The following is a 17,018-nucleotide window of genomic DNA, read 5'->3' as shown; positions in this document are numbered from 1 at the left end:
CGATTTAGCGGTGAAACATTTACTTTTACTCCACTACATTTATTTAATATTGTTAATTACTTTGCAGATTTGGAAAAGTGATATAATATGCAATATGATAAACACTTAAATAACATTACACTTGGAGTAAATCCACATGCTACCCTGCAGCAAACAACGTTATTAAAACTAGCTGCACATTTACCAGCTTTGATGACACTTTAATGCATCAATAATTATAATCAAAACATATAATGTATACTTTTCTGAAATAGGCCAATAATAAGTACTTTTACTTTTTGTAAGTATATTTTGATGCCATTACTTTAGTATTTTTACTTGAATAACATTTGCAACGCAGGACTTTTACTTGTAACTAAGTAACATTGTGGTACTCCTTCGTTCACTTAGGTGCAAGATCAGAGTACTTCCTTCATCTCTCATAGTGACAGACCATGCTGCTAATGACAGCCTCCCCTAATTAATAATGAAGCACAGGTGTGTTGTGTCCGCACCTCTCCCTTCTCCTGCCGTTTTACGTTTACATTAAAACATAACGTGATTAAAGTAACAGAAGATTATCAAAAGCCACTCATATGTTGGTTTAAAATGAAGGTGCCAGAGGGTGAATTAATGAGCGATATTTTGAAGCGTTTAACGGGCGAGTCAGCCCTCCCTTGCTACAGCAACATAGTGAAGTATAAGAGAGGAAGGCAAGGAGTATACTTCGTGGCCGAGGAATTCGTTGAATCTGTGAAGAAACGAGAGCAGGTCAACGCCAAGGAACGACTGAGAGTGAGTGGAAGAGTGTGAAACGCAGGAAAATGTTTACTAATGTGTTTGACAGCAGGCTAACGTCAATTGAGCAGTTGCTAACATGTACCGCTAGCTTAGATATGTAGCTACTTAGCTGTCGACGTCACAACCAACGTTACCTGTAATGGTAATTCACGTTTAATAAGTACTGTGGCGTTAGGCTCTGAAATGGGCCATTGTGCAGAATGATATCTTTTACTTTTTGTACTTTAAGGACGTTTTAATGCTAATACTTTTGCACTTTTACTTAAGTAACATTTTGGAATAAGGACTTTGACTTGTAATGGAGTATTTTAAGACCATAGTATTTGTACTTGTAAGTATTAGCATCAAAATATACTATAGTAATTAGGCTATATATAAAATACCAAAAGTAAAGGTCCATTTCAGAATAATATAAACTACAGAAGTATAATTGGCTAAGTATCAACAGTAAAAGTAGCCTACTCGGTATGGATTATTTGTTTACAGTATTATACTATTATGGTTATTATATTATGTTTTATGTGTTGTAGTTGGTCAATGTCGATCAAATGTACATACATAACCAACACAAAGATGCAAAATTAGCTAAAAGACTCTTGTTCTTTACATGTCTGTGCCTAGTGGCCGGTTTGCTCATAAATTGTCCATGCATGTTCTTATTCACCATTGTTTTTGCTTTATTCAAGTATCATTAATGTGAAACTTCAGCCTCTCTTATGTGCAGATAAGGAACTTGAACACCATGTTTTCCCGCCTGAAGCGCATGGTGCCACTGATGCGACCAGACAGAAAGCCCAGTAAAGTGGACACGCTCAAAGCTGCGACAGAATACATAAGATTGCTTCTTGCAGTTTTGCAGGACGCCGACAGTGTAAGTGCTTTGTTCATCAGGACTCTATCAAATGACAAGTGTCCTCTGTTATTTTCAAAGGGCAACATTGCCACTTATTTTGTATTGTTGATTAGTGTTATTTTCTATTTCTCAGAATACTGTCAGTGGGACTGATTTCCTCAAGAATGCAATCACTTATGGCCAGACTGATGTCTTGGGAAGTGATCTATGGCAAGTGGATGATGTGAGTGTTTTTTTTCCCACCTTGCTGTTATGACAGTTTGATTTTTGACAAAATGTCTTCTTGTATCTGTGAAACACCTTCTAATTGGCTTTTTTATGTTATGTCCTGCACAGCTGACTTTGAGCTTTAAAGTAATAATTCAGATTGTTTTAAACAAAGGTTGTTATCCATAATCAGTGTATTCTAAAGGAAAGGCCTACCAAAATAAATAAATAAATATTAGTTTCGGTGTACGTTACATTAACAGTATTTTCATCGCCTTACCATGCTGTCAGACAGCCATTTTTTGATGGAGAACTGACGCTGTTATCTATAATAATAATAATAATAATAATAATAATTCCTTACATTTATTATAGCGCTTTTCCAGATGCTCAAAGCGCTTTACAAATACACATTACACATATCATACATGCAATGGTCATGGACTGTGGACAATACCCACAGGAGCAAATCCGGGTGAAGTGTCTTGCCCAAGGACACAACGGCCTGACGCAGTGGCGGCAGGAGCGGGTTTCGAACTGGAGTTCCCCAGCACCCCCCTTGATCTAATGATCAGATGCACAGACCACTGCGCCACCCGCCTATAGAGGCGAAGTCCTGCCCATCTACTTCCGACCCATCAAATCAAGTTTTATTTATATAGCACATTTATAAACGAATTTTGGTCGAGCCAAAGTGCTGTACATATAATAAAAATAGCCTACAGTAGAGACACTTTACAGCAAATACAACAGCACAGATTGTTAGAATATCAGTATGAGAAAAACGACACCCTCTGTCCTTAGACCCTCTGTCCTTAGACCCTCACATCGTACAAGGAAAAACTTCCAGAGAAAACCCACAGTTTAAAGGGAACATGGGAGAAACCTCAGGGAGAGCAACAGAGGAGGGATCCCTCTCCCAGGACGGACAGACGTGCAATAGATGCCGTGTGTAAATCGAAGAGATAATACATTTTACAGCATATAAACCGAATGTTAGGAAATGCATGTGTCTGTAATAAGAAGATGAATCCACTAGGATGTCAGCAATCCTGTGGAAGCCATCAGGGAAGCAGCATGGCGAGACCCAAGGCAGGACCGCAGAGACAGGTTCAGCCATGACCCAAAGTCCACGACTTAATCCAGAACTCAGGATAGAGGATCCAGGACTACAGCAAGAGGATCAGCCTGGACTCCGGATCCCGGCGAAGATATAGATACAAAACAAGAAAAAAGATTTGGCTGGGTTAATCGGAACAAGAGAATACACAGACACAGACAGAGAGGGGAAAGGTCATTGGATAAGAGTTATTCTTGATAACCCTCTAGAAAGATCTCATGAACTTCCCCACTCAATCTATCAAGACCCGAGCAGTTCTATAAGAAACAGAGATAGGGAGCATGGGACCTTATTTCGGAAAAAGTATGTATTGAAGTTTGAATTGTGCCACAAATTACACATATGATGTTTGTCAATCTTAAATAATAATTTCCACGTCAAAAAAGTCACAGTTTGTCGTAAAACTGTTGAATTATAAGACTATGAAAAATACGCAACTAGAAAGACTACAAATCCCAGAATCCCCGGTCCCGTATGCTGGCTCTTACGGAACCGACTCACTCCCCTTGTGTGTATGTACAGCTCTCAACACGCCCAGACTTAGTGATTTTCACCTCTTTTAATACTTTTCGCCTCATTCTGAAAGAAAGAAGTGAAATGTTTCAACGTGACGGCCGTCTGGGTGTGTGGTGCGAGACGGGAGATGTAGTTCATTGAGCGGTTCACACAAAAAAAGTGTTAATTCACAGTTTTACGACACATTTAAAAAAAAAAAAATGACTTGCAAAATTATCTTTTAAATTGACAAACATCATATGTGTAATTCGTGGCACAATTCAAACGGGATCGAAAGATAATCTTTCTCTCTCCATTGACTTCAATACATACTTTTTCCGAAATAATGGAGGTCCCCCGGAAAGGGAGGGACTTCGCCTCTCTATGTTATCGCCGCCAGACTCTACTGGAAAATAGAAGTAATTGTACCTGAGCAGAACATGAGTTGCTGGCCTACCTTTGCCTTGAGCAGTTATTTTGTTTGTGTTATTGTACGACTTCAGTGAATCCTAAAGTCACAAACTATGGGCCAGTAGGGCTGCAAGAGTCAAGCCAAAAATAATCCTGTTTATTAATTTCTTGATTTCAGAAGGAAAAGTATTATTTTTGCACTTTCAATGTTGTCTTAACGGAGCACTGCTTGTACTTTCCTTTCACGTGTTCTTGATAATGTAAATCTAAATGATACTTACAATATGGTTTTCTCCTATAAAATATAAAAAAAAATACTGTATCCAAAACACCTCCCTTAAATGCTGAAAGCTACAATATTGCAGTCGATCGTTTTCATTTAAATTTGGGAGACAAAAATCATGATTGAGAATAATTGTTAATGTCTCATTTAAAGGTGGGGTAGGTAATTCACTTCAGAAACACTTGTTATATTCCATGGAATGCTCTTAACACCCTGATGGCAATGAATATATTAAATGCTTTGACAATAAATACATTAAAACATTTCATCTGTGGAAGCCGTGGCGCTGTAAAAAGCACGACCAGTCATCTGAGCCGGCCCGGCTGAAGTAACTGGATGGCCTACCTGCCTGTCAGCCTTCCGTCTGTGCACACACTTATCTCGTGCCCTCATTGGTCATGTGCGCGTTCGTGTGTGTTGGAGGAGGGGCTCTGTGAGGAAGTGGCAGATTTTTTCCAGTTGTGTATTTTCAAATTCTAGCGCACTCGAGCTGGTTTCTCCATTCTTACCCATGATTCTTACCTACCCTACCTTTTAATAAAAGTAAAAACAACAAAACTTCTGCTGTTCCAGTGAAATAAAAAACTGTTTTAGGTATATTTAGGTGTTTTGATATGGAGATTTGTCATGCTTTTATTGTTTTACTTATGAACAAATGTTTTGACGTACAGTTCAATTAATTGTAATTGTTATGATTCCCTTTTTAAAAGAAGATATTTTATAGTTTAAGGTCATTTAAATATATGTTCTTTTCTTTCCTGACAGGAGCAAATGGAGGATGGGTTCAGCATGCCCCCAGAAGCATTGACAGAGGACGGAGATATGACCAGACTGATGCTGCAGCACTGTGTGGTGCCTGGATACCAGTTCCTCATACAAGTGGCACCCGATCAGACTCTGGTAACTCGTTTTTCTTTCCTAATTATAAACTGTTGTTGTTGATTAGTAGCAATGCTCCAATCGCAAAAAAAAATTTCTTCTGATTTTCAAAAGGGTCTGAAATGCAGAATTAGATTTGCTTTGCTAAAAACTATAGTTGACGGTAACTACAAACATTTTTGAAACTTTTATTAAATGTACTCGTAGTAAAACATCATTACATAACTTACATTTCCGTCAAAACTAAAGGATACTTTTCGGACCTTCTCAGACCGATTTCTAAATACGTGTTATCTCGAAAAATGCATTCCAACTGAAAATGAACTGTTTCCTAATTAACATGTTTTCCTTACCCAGAATAAATATGGGACAGCATATGTATATAACAACACGCTTGTTTCGGTTTTATTATTTTGAATGTGGGTTGTATGCGCACAGACATCCAACAAATCAGAAATGTGAGACTTACTACGAGCCATTTACAAGAGGGACTTACAGGAATGGTCCACTCATTAGATAATTAATCAAAACTTCAGTATTTAGTTATACGTTATGTTTAAACCATACCCTGAAGAAATCAGCGATATTCCCCGGTAAATAATGATTTTATAGCTCTTTTTTATCAAGACCTGTATATTCCGTCTGGCCGCTGCCATGTTTGCCATTTTCAGTAGTCACGTGATGGTCGTGACGTCATCCATGCGTTCACTTTGTCAACACACGGAAACATGGTGGAGTATTTCAGTTCGGACTCGTCAGCAGAGGAACAAGTTTTGACCAATGTGAAGAGATTGGATGGGGGAATTCAGCCATACATATCAGTATGACAATACGACACCCTCTGTCCTAGTACCCTCACATCGTACAAGGAAAAACTTCCGAAGAAAACCCACAGTTTAAAGGGAACATGGGAGAAACCTCAGGGAGAGCAACAGAGGAGGGATCCCTCTCCCAGGACGGACAGACGTGCAATAGATGCCGTGTGTAAATTGAAAAGATAATACATTTGCAACATAGGTAGTCCAAATGTTTGGAAATGCATGTGTGTACAATGGGAAGATGATATAAGATACTATATGTATGCATGTAGTACCACCCTTGCTAGCGATTCCCTCTCTATAGTTTAGCATACTCAGCTTCGTTGTCCCTGGCCATAGAATCACGATTTTATGGTGCTGGGAAAACTGGGGGGAAATACACACTAGTCGGTACTACGCTATATGGAAAGGCCACCAAAAGCTGTCCTGGCCTGGACGTTAAAACGGGGCTAGCCGCTGCAATGGAAATGCGCTATAACATACCTTATTCTTACTGCGAGCACTACTTCTGCTCCTCCGTCGCTTCACACTTGCAGAGGGCGATTTCTCTAACTGGCCGAACTGGTGTCCTGGTACACCAGAAAGACTGATGGTACGGTGCATCTCCATTAGGTAATGGTTGTTCTTTAAATCCCATGTTATGTTTGATCATACTCTCAGAGTAGTCGTCCGGAAATGTGAAATGTTCGCTGCATACATGAGCCTGTGAATCTCTCGGTTCGGGCCGGCCACATTTCGCTAGCCACTGCCTCTGAATGTACTTCTTACGCTTACCTTTTGGCAACAGATGGAACCGAGCATTCCGTGGATTGTTCCTATCCGAATTATGGCAATATTTCGCGATACAGTGAGGCATATTTGAAGAGAGAAACTACAGTAAATAACATGGAGATCAATGTGTCTTCGAAAACCAAACGCATGGATTACGTCACGTCCGGGAAATGGCGGCGCCCACAGTGTTGATGTTATTTCGGTATATAATCAGTTTAAAATCACTGATAATGTCATCGGATTAAAAAAAAAAAGAGAGAGAGACTGGCAGAGACTGGTCTGTTTTATCGGATGATAATTTTAAAAAAATGAGTGTCATGAGCATACCATTCCTTTAACATGCGTCATGTTTTAATACTGTGTCACGTTACACGTTTCTCCCCTCTAGGGTTGAACACGTAATTAGGTTGTCGTCTTATTCGTCACACAGGTCTCTATCATGAGTGGGTCTGATGTGAAGTGTTAACGAGAACCTGGCATCAGGGATCTATTTATTCATTTAGAAAATCATGGAATATTACTCTGCTTCCATCTTAATAAAAAAAAGATTTGAATTGCAATATAAATCTGTGGGTTGCTTCTGTTTAATGCAACCTATGATGAGAGTGCCTGGAGGTGGACATTATTACATAGAATAACAAGCAAAGCCCTTCTTAGTGTGCTCCAGGTTGACTTATACTGCGCTATTTTTAAATAGCAAAACAAATATCTGTAAGTGGAGATGAAGCCCTTCAGAACCACACTACTCTTACACACTGCGCAAGTGAACGAAAAATTGCTTGTTAAAAAATGTACATAGGAAATATATAAAATACTTCAGTTGTAATGCACACCCAGGGTTGTGATGAGGTGCTGATCGCTGGAAATAGAACCATGCGCATATATTTTATTAAGATTTGTTCATTTTGAGCAGGACAGGGGCCTACCTACACCCATTCATAAATTATGAAAATATGCATTCCTGAGTAGAGTAATGACACTAAGCATAAGGCTAAACGACGGCCACATCAAGGTCGCAAACTGGTGTATAAACAATAATGTATGTTTTCTTTTTTAAAGATTTTTGATGGGCCACCAGTGCATTTAATCAAGAGACCGCTATGAAAGTGTGAACCAGGGGATGGCAGGCGGCACATGGTCTCAGGCCGGATTCAAACCCGGGTCACTCACTTAATTAAATAGTGAATGCAGAAATCACCATCGGCTGTAGACAAATCGTGTAACTTTTTTAAAAACACAAGACGGCCAACATTCATCCTGTGTAGGAATACATACAGAATCCTTCAACAATAATCAATCTGACACATTTATCATTCCCTTAAATGATCTGACTGGAACATACTTCAATTACCGCTGGCAATCAACATGAGGCATTTGATTGTCTGCAGTGTAGCCGTCAGAACGAGGCATTCAGACAGTCCTCACAAGTACCTCCTCATCTGATTGGTTAAATCAAGTGTGTGTGTGTGTGTGTGTGTGTGTGTGTGTGTGTGTGTGTGTGTGTGTGTGTGTGTGTGTGTGTGTGTGTGTGTGTGTGTGTGTGTGTGTGTGTGTGTGTGTGTGTGGGGTGTGTGTGTGTGTGTGTGTGTGTGTGTGTGTGTGTGTGTGTGTGTGTGTGTGTGTGTGTGTGTGTGTGTGTTGTGTGTGTGTGTGTGTGTGTGTGTGTGTGTGTGTGTGTGTGTGTGTGTTGTGTGTGTGTGTGTGTGTGTGTGTGTGTGTGTGTGTGTGTGTGTGTGTGTGTGTGTGTGTGTGTGTGTGTGTGTGTGTGTGTGTGTGTGTGTGTGTGTGTGTGTGTGTGTGTGTGTGTGTGTGTGTGTGTGTGTGTGTGTGTGTGTGTGTGTGTGGGTGTGGGGTCTTTTTTTTGTTGTAAACATGTTATCCCCTTCTTCTTTTACAGCAGGGGTCTCAACCCTAGAGCAGATGGCTTGGACACATATTGGAAACCTGCCAGGTTGGATATGTTTAATACATTGATGAAACATCTGTATATAAGAATGTCTTCACTTAAAATGCAGATTGCTGCCAGATGTTGGAAAGCAGAAGTCTTAACACTCCAGGGTTAAAGGATTATTTTGAAATGCATGCAAACGTCAGTTGTATCAGGCGTTATGATAAAAACATTAATTGGGATGGTAATAGAAAAACATGATCGTTGGTGTAATATAATACAAATGTTGCCCCCATGTGGACACAAACAGTATTTCTATTTAATTTCCAATTGACGGTACAAATAAGGGGTGTTCTCCAACAAAGGAAGACGAGGACAATTGGGTCAATTTGTTTATATAATTAACATAAATGAGTAGCAATTTACATCTTGTATGTGCTCATCCAAATCTTAGAAAACAAATCATTCAGCATGAATAAAACCTTTAAAAAACATTCATTGACACAGAAGATATTTGCACATGTCACAGAAGGAAAAGAATGATGATTGCATTTAGCTGCTCAGTTTTAGGGTATTGCGCATGCAGGCTCCCTGTCACAATTGAAAAGAGTAGTTATGCGCCTTTTCTGCAAAAAGTAGTCAACATTTCTGCAGTGGAAAAAAAAGAAGCAGTGGGTTACTTAAAGGATCATTTGTATATCAACAGCTCACCTTGAATCCAATTTTCTCCATGTTGTTATCCTATGGTTACCATGGTTACAACTGTATACAAACACAAAATAAAAACACATTGAAGTTAACACAGGATACGTAATGTTCAAATGATTATATTGTAGGTGAAGTATTGCCTTAACACACCTATGTTAAACCCCGGTATCTTCCCACACACACAGATGTGTTCAGTTATTCTGGCTCATTAGACCTCTGCTCAAGTGTATGACTGGTCATTTAATGAGGGAACACTCTTGTAAACAGGGTTACCCTTAATAACACGTGGGCACAATGGAAAATGCATTAACCCAAAGATTTGACGTGTTACAGCGCCCTCTTCTGGTTAAATGTTTCAGATAGCACCCATCACCCGTCAGGACTCCCTGGAAGAAGAGATCTTGTATCTCAATGGGACATTCCTGGATAAATAAAGGATAAATAAAAAATCTTTCTTAAAGGAGGGTCAGGGTGTGTTAAAAACATCTATTTCAATGCATTGTAGTGGAGGGAGGGGGGGGGCGGGGGACAGCCATTAGAGATGTACCTTTCAATCAACAGGTATCTGAATTTGATAATTGTGTTAACTGTTACATTTTTCAATAATTCTCGTTTTACTTTTTAGGGGGCTTACGAAGAAAGGATTATTCACGGAGAAAATACGATTTTATTTGTCGTATTTAATTTATATATTTTGTTTGATTAAATATGAATGTGTTTTTATTTCACAAACTGTATCCTTGGCAGCCCTAAAATAAAATGTAAAGACGGCTTCTGTTTTTAAAATTACTGTCTAAAAGGGTTGGTGGTTTTTTGTTCAGTTATTATATTCCGTCTAATGAAAAGCCACAATTAATGGTTACAAGGACTACTGTCATACATATTAAATTAAATGAGATGTCATCAAGTCCTTTAAAGGGAGACATTTGTACCAAGAAGACGGACGTTTTGTTACATTTCTGTATTTATATTTTTTTTTTGTCCATATAACTGAATGGTTGCTAATGTTTCTCATTTCAGAGGTTTTCTTTTGAGTTTTCCTTGCAAAACTACATGTACTACTCTTACTTAAAAAAGACAACTTGAATTTCAAAATGCTTGATAAATGATGTAATTAACGACTCATTGTAACGTGTTTTTATTTGGCACACATCTCCAGGTTAGTATCCTTTTTTAAATGTGCAGTGGTGGAAGAATAATGTAAAGAAGTAAAGCATAACTGCTGAAAACCCTGCGTTCAGATGTCTGCACAGGTAAAAAAAGGTCACATCAAAATAACAAGTAATCAATGTTGAATCATATTTAACTAATGGGGTTATTTTTACTGATCGATCCTCTTTTAAACGGTGATTAATGGCCAATCTGTTAAAGGGTGATCAATCATTTATTGAAGTCTATTCCAGTGTTTGTCGTGTAAAGTCTGTATATTCTAGGAAGTAAAATAGTAAAAAGTGTCAGAAAATAGAAATACTCAATTAAAGTACACTTACTTAAACCTTTTACTTGTTGTCGAAAGAGTACTCATACCTAGTACTTGTACAGTGTAGAAATACTCTGCAAGTGAATGTCATGATTTCAAAATTCTGTAAAAGAACAAAATTATTGGCGTAACAATTTAAGAGTTATTCTATACACTTTGATATTACTGTTTATATTTATTGAAATGTTCATAACTTAACAGCTGGAGCTTTGTGTACAGTAAATACTCCAGGGTAGGTTAACATTTCACTGAGGGAGCAAATAATTATATTTAACATCTACTAGTCTATGATGTGTTGTGTATCATTATAATCCCAAGTGATTACTAAATACATGCAAGTAAGAGAAGTTAAAAGCACAATGTACTTAGTAGTGCACTAATACGTTTAAGAAGTATCTTTAAATGTAATGTACTAAGTTTCTGTCTGCTAAGAAGGCCTACTTAAATACATACAGCAAAAACCTAATGTATGTTCTAACGGTGTCCATGCTGTTCTCCATCAGAACAGCAGGGGGCGCCTGTATGTAGCTCATATTGATCCTGGTTGCACTGGGCCTCGCCAACTAAACGTTTTAAGAGAAAGCATTAGACATCCACTTGGGCTTTGCGTGGTTTTTTCCCAACACAATAACTCCAAGTGCATTGCAAAGCTTGAATCTCACTGTGGGTGCATACAAGAGTGGGAGCCCTGTGTGTGTGTGTGCGTGTGCGCGTGCGTGCGCGCGTGTGTGTGACTGTGGACAGGCGTGGCAGTGGGTTGGTCCAGGCGCACCGAGCAATGAAAAACATCTTCCGACTTGGTACCAGCTGAGGTCCTGAAATAACCCCACAAAGGAACTAAGCTTTGGGCGTTATAATTGTAATTAACCACACATCTCTTTTCTTCCTGAGGTATACGGCTTCGGGGCCGTGGGTGAGCCGCGCGCTAAGAGAACACGCGCTCTCGAGGATGCACTGAGGTGAGTAAACCTGCTAACATCAGTGTTAGTGTAACAGCATGGTTAAATGGCTGGGCGTAGGTTCTCCCTGCAGCGTGCATGAGCCGTGTGTACGCCGATCATCAGACACCATACTGCCCGGTGCTGTTGTCAGACATACGCTGTCTTTTATTCCTTATAATGTGCTAGTGACTAAGATCGCGTATGATGCAGCTCTCCGCATTGTTGTTGCTTTCTTCTCTTCATTGCACTCTGCACACGAAGGCCCGTGACTAACGCAAGGTCTCATCTGTGCCGTTAGTGTCATGTATTGTGTGATGGAGCCATCCATGCAGCCTCTACTCTTGCTTATTACCGTGCCAGCGATGTCGTTTTTTGTACAATAGTTCTGGGTGGATATGCAGGCCATGATTAAGTGCATTTCTCTTGCTTCTATTGGAATTATATATTTTGTAAGATCTATATTTGCTCGGTTATTTAGAGAGAATGGTTTGAGTCGTCGCTGCTGCATTTATTTTTTTAGCTGGTGGCCATTAAGCGGATGCTGATGCTGCAGCGCGTGCGGATGTTGCTAAGCAGCCATGCATGATGGGCAGCTAGCTGGTGTGGAGGATGCTAACAAACATGCAGCTATGTACACGATATCTGCATGCACGGTGAAATATGAAGCTGTAAAAGCACAATATGGAGCCCTGCTTGCACTAACGTGACTCTATGATCGATATAAACCTACCCCCCCCCCCCCCCTCCCTATACAGATATTAATCTCCCTCAGCACAATGATGATGGGTTTATTTGAGCTACAGCTGTACAGAAGTCCATAGTCATTAGTGGGTTTAAATGTATATTATTAAACTGTATCATATCTAATTTCAGGTGATTAATTTTTTGAATAGTGACTCTCATATATCGAGTCTTTAAATTGACTAGGGCTGCAACTAATGAGTATTTGTAACGAATCGATCAATCTGCTGATTAATTTCTAGGTTGATCATTTAGTTTGTAACATTTCAGAGGATAGTAAACAAACAAAAAAAGGTTCATCAGTTTCTCCAAATCTTTAAATGTCTGGTTTTTAGTCATTCGGAAACTCAAATATATTATTTGAGCAAAATGTCTATTTGAGGCTTCAAAACTGAATTTCCAATTAGCAAAATATTTTCCAATTATTTTTGGGTTGATCGATTAATAGATAAGTTGACTTATTAATGAAAGCTCTACCAAAATGAAGATACTGTGATAATACAGTGCTTTTCCAAATAAATAATGTTTTATTTTTTTTTGTTGAAAATGGACCAGCAACGATAAGTCGAATTAGAAAAACTAATCGGCAACTATTTGGATAATTGATCGATTATTGAAGTAGTTTCTCGTGCAGTAATGTCAGAAAATGTTGTTTTCAGCCTCATTTGAACACTGCTGCTTTTTTAAATTGTATATCTTATTAAGGTAAATATACTTTGGTTTTTGACTGACAAAACAAGACATTTAAAAACTTCACTTTGGACTTTGAAACTAATATTGACATGTTTCACTAGTTTGCGACATTTCATAGACCAAAACATGTTGTGTCTAAACATATTTTTCATTGGATTATAACGTGTACAAATAAAGAGGTAAACATGATTTTAGTTTAGAAAGCAACAACATTTATTAATCTTTATCTTACTCAGTCAGAGATACTGCTTTATTATAACACTATAGTTTACAGGTTAGGAACCACTTAGCAGACATTATAAAATAAACCTGAAAGCAAACCCAAAGAAAAATCAATCAAAGCTTCTTAGTGATTATCCAGCCGCCTCTCTGCAGCTGGAAGTCAAGGGCACAGAGGTCCTAAAACCACTCTCTAGTGGCCACGTTTAAGGATTTATTGATTGTCAAAATAGTTGTAATCCCTCCCTGTTGATTATCAATGATTCGACTAATGGTTGCAGCGCTGCTCACTGTTTAATATAAAGTGTTTACTTTTCAAGAGGATTGTTTTATTTGATCAGTTTTTAATGTATTTTTTGAGTAATCACAAATCAGATCTTCATATCTTTATCCAAATGTGTCGAGATGGGTTTCTAACAGAAATGCATTGTGTTGCATGATTACCTGAACATATCAAATATTTGGTTTTGCCAATCTTGCAGATAAGCATATATTCAAATCTGAACAAATTACAGGAATCCTTACGAGGTCAACATCATTGTGTTGCCGAATTGTTTATACAAGTGCCATTGTGTTTCTTTCACAACCAAACCCTCCTTTTTTTTCTAGTTGTTCTCTTGGTCCTCACTCAGCTTCAGCTTGTGGCAACCTGCTTTGAATTTTTGATAAACTCTGAAAAACAGGCTTGGGGCTGAACAGGTTAATGAAGATTAATCCTGGAAAATAAGAACCTTGCAAGTGTTTCCTTTCTCCTGATTTATGGCATTGCACGTGCTGTGATGCGACCACATGCACACAATGCGAGTCGTTACAATAAACTGTTCAGACTTTAAAGGTCCCATGTCATGCTTTTTCCGGTTATCACCCGTCCCCTTGTGTGTTATGAAGGTTTTTCTGCATGTGAACGGTCTGCAGAGTCCCAAACCCTCAAGGTACACCCTGTAGCGAGTAAAACTCTAACACAGAAAAGTCTTGTCTATGCTGCCCCAGAACGCCTCGTTGGAGATTTCTAATTTTCCATTGTTTGCTTCCTGGGTTCTCTGACGTGTGAACACCCAGATCAACAACAAATGACAAAATGGACCAATCCGCGGAGCACCTCACACACCAGGATCCAGTGGTGGCTGGTGGAAAATATTTTAGGTGGGGCTGTGGAAATGGTGACCAAACAATAGTAGGGGGGTCTGGGGGGATGCTCCCCCAGTAAAAAAAGAATGAGAAAAGACCCCTTAAATTATGACTGCTGGTGATGTTAGAGGGGGGGGGGGGGGGGGGAGGACAAATTGAGGCTTAAAAAAAAGAGAAGACTGATCAATAGCTCCATAATCTTCAGTGTGGTTAGCTATGAATTTTCCCAAACTTCCAAACACCTTGTCCTGGACATAGTTTCTACAGTATAAACTGTGCAACAGTACAGTAGGCCCACACAAACTGCAGAACACCGGGGCTTTGGGAACACTCAAAATTACTTAAAATGATTTAATTCCTATTTAACCTGTTAAGGCAAGGCAAAGTGATAGAGATTATAACGTTTATTTATATAGCACTTTCCAACACAAGGCAATTCAAAGTGCTTTACAAAAAATGAAAGACATTAAGAAAATGCCAGTCATTAAAAAGAAAAGCTAATAAAATTAAGCAATCATACACGAGAGGCCGTTCTTGAACGTCATTATTGGTACGACAGTACTGCGGCAGGACCGAGGCGCTTGCGCCGAGGTCCGTACGCCTGACCGGCAAAAAGCGCGTTGCTCCACATCTTTCTGTTGTCCAGAGATGGAGCCCAGTAGCTGCGAAGCGATGACTCATTTTTATGCCCGCTAACGGACATGATTTCTCTGGCCTCCAACCCTGCCTCCGCCAGCCGCTGTATGCAGGTGCTTCTGACGCAATGGTTTGTGTAACGCGTAGCAGTGCCAGCCTCTTCACTAATGCGGGTCATCATGGACCCCAGGCTGTTCACCCCCAAGGGCTCCATGCTATACCACACCGCATCCCCAGGCTTCACCGACTTCCTTGGATGGTGGTAGAAAGCCTTTGCTGATTCGGGCATTTGCAGTTTGCTTTTCGGCCCAACGGTATACCGTTTTTCTCAGACGCGGAGGGATACTGACTTGTTGTGAAAAGGCACGTTCTATTTGACCGTTGTTTGATCGTGGAATCAAATTTTATTTTATTGACCAATCAGAGAGCTTGCTCACACCTATGTGTTATAGAATAAACATTAAAAGAAAAATACATGGATACAATTTACAGTGCAGTCTAAGATATGAATAGTTCAATTAAAAGCAGCAACAAAAAGAAAAGTCTTCAGCCTGGATTTAAAAGTAGTAAGAGTTGCAGAGGACCCGCAGGTTTCTGGGAGTTTGTTCCAGATATTTGGAGCAGGGGGGCTTTTTTCCCCTGTTTTTTTCTCACGAAACTGTGTCTCAGGGCTTCTTAAAATGTGTCCTACTCATTTAACAGGAAGAAACTCATGATGATATGAAACATGTTTACCGAAATAAAACACAAGTCTCACAAGAAGCGTCTAAATGACCCCTGAGCGAAAAAATGCTAACGCACTCTAGGTATAAATCAATCGATATGCTTATCGGATATGCACAAACAAGCTTAGCTAACAAACTGAGATTCCACAGATTCTAGAAATATAAGTGTCATCACTGAGCGATCAGAACACACAACTTACTGTAGGTAGCAAAACATGGAGATAAGCTCACCTTTTGCTGTTATTCTGATCAAAAACGAGAACGCGGCTGAAGGTTAATCCATAGGTTAATCCAATGTGTCTGTCACTTTGAAAAAAGTATTGATAATCCATAATTCCATTTTTGTGCATAGCGCCCAGACGAGAGAGGGTAATGATGCAAGGCCAGGCAGGAAACATGTGACTTATCAGTAACTTTAGACATCGTAACACCATTTTAAACGAGATTTTATTGTAGATTATACATTTTACTGATACCAATTGTATGATATTTACCTTGTTTATTAAAAATAAAAATAAAAAATATATTTTTTAAATATATATATTTTTTTTTTAATGTGGGAAGAGGGGGGGCGGCGCCCCTAGCGCCCTTATGGGCCAGCAGCCACTGCCAGGATCCCTTGGCTAACTAACAGGGAGTCCCAATAGCCGCGTTCACACCGGAGTACTTTTCCCCGTACTTTTAGCTTTTAGTTCCGTTACTACCCCTTATGTCGCGGGGTAGAGTACTTAGTGCCGGGAACTTTTACCCCCATTTTTAGTGCCTGCTGAGAGATGGTACTTTCCTGGGGGAAAAAAGTGCCCCAGTTCTGATTGGCTGGGCGAATTGCAAACCACTCCCCGTAAAACTCTGAAATGTTTTGTAGAGCCGCCATTTTATTATCCTCGCATTAGCATTATTAGCATTAGCATTAGCATCGCCCATAAGTGTCGGGGCACTAAGTGTCGGGGCACTAAGTGTCGGCACTAAGTACGGCAAAGTACTTGGTGTGAACGCGGCTATTGACTTGCATAGAGCAGCTCCCTGAACGCTGGTAATAGACGAGTTGGGATCGCGTAGAAATGCTCTCCGTAGACCCGTTCTCACAGCGTTATAAACCTTTTTCTTTCTCAATATCAAGCCACACTTATTGTTTTTGCTTCGGCTGTGAGTGTTTGTGTGTGCTCAGGATGAGTTTAGCTTGTTCTCGCTGTATCGCCGACCCGGAAACCCGTCCGCTCCTCACCTGTCAGCAACGAGCCT

The 17,018-nt window shown here is 39.6% G+C and overlaps 2 protein-coding genes across 3 annotated transcripts in view; both read left to right on the top strand.

The window, feature by feature from the left end:
- Positions 1-466: 466 nt before the first annotated feature.
- Positions 467-10,332, top strand: figla (folliculogenesis specific bHLH transcription factor). Its single transcript, XM_034090591.2, has 6 exons — positions 467-774; positions 1,505-1,651; positions 1,767-1,856; positions 4,915-5,049; positions 8,515-8,568; positions 9,839-10,332. The coding sequence occupies exons 1-5, from the start codon at positions 589-591 to the stop codon at positions 8,530-8,532; spliced, it is 576 nt and encodes a 191-aa protein (XP_033946482.1). The 5' UTR covers positions 467-588; the 3' UTR covers positions 8,533-8,568; positions 9,839-10,332.
- A 1,073-nt stretch (positions 10,333-11,405) lies between these two features.
- The window catches only part of add2 (adducin 2 (beta)), a 37,338-nt gene continuing 31,725 nt past the window's right edge, over positions 11,406-17,018 (top strand). For both annotated transcript variants that reach the window (XM_034090569.2, XM_034090570.2), the window contains exon 1: positions 11,406-11,652. The gene's annotated coding sequence lies outside the window, so the exon portion shown is untranslated. The remainder of the gene's footprint in view (positions 11,653-17,018) is intronic.

The sequence above is a fragment of the Pseudochaenichthys georgianus genome, chromosome 9, assembly GCF_902827115.2.
Source record: "Pseudochaenichthys georgianus chromosome 9, fPseGeo1.2, whole genome shotgun sequence".
Lineage (NCBI taxonomy): Eukaryota > Metazoa > Chordata > Actinopteri > Perciformes > Channichthyidae > Pseudochaenichthys > Pseudochaenichthys georgianus.
Note: the sequence above shows the minus strand (reverse complement) of the source record. Positions and strands in the feature narration are given on the sequence as shown.

Excerpts from the sequence above, each read along its gene's own strand:
- figla (XM_034090591.2), top strand. The coding sequence starts at position 589 with ATGAAGGTGCCAGAGGGTGAATTAATGAGCGATATTTTGAAGCGTTTA. Across the intron at positions 775-1,504 it reads ACGCCAAGGAACGACTGAGA|ATAAGGAACTTGAACACCAT; the intron begins GTGAGTGGAAGA and ends TCTTATGTGCAG. Across the intron at positions 1,652-1,766 it reads TTTTGCAGGACGCCGACAGT|AATACTGTCAGTGGGACTGA; the intron begins GTAAGTGCTTTG and ends TCTATTTCTCAG.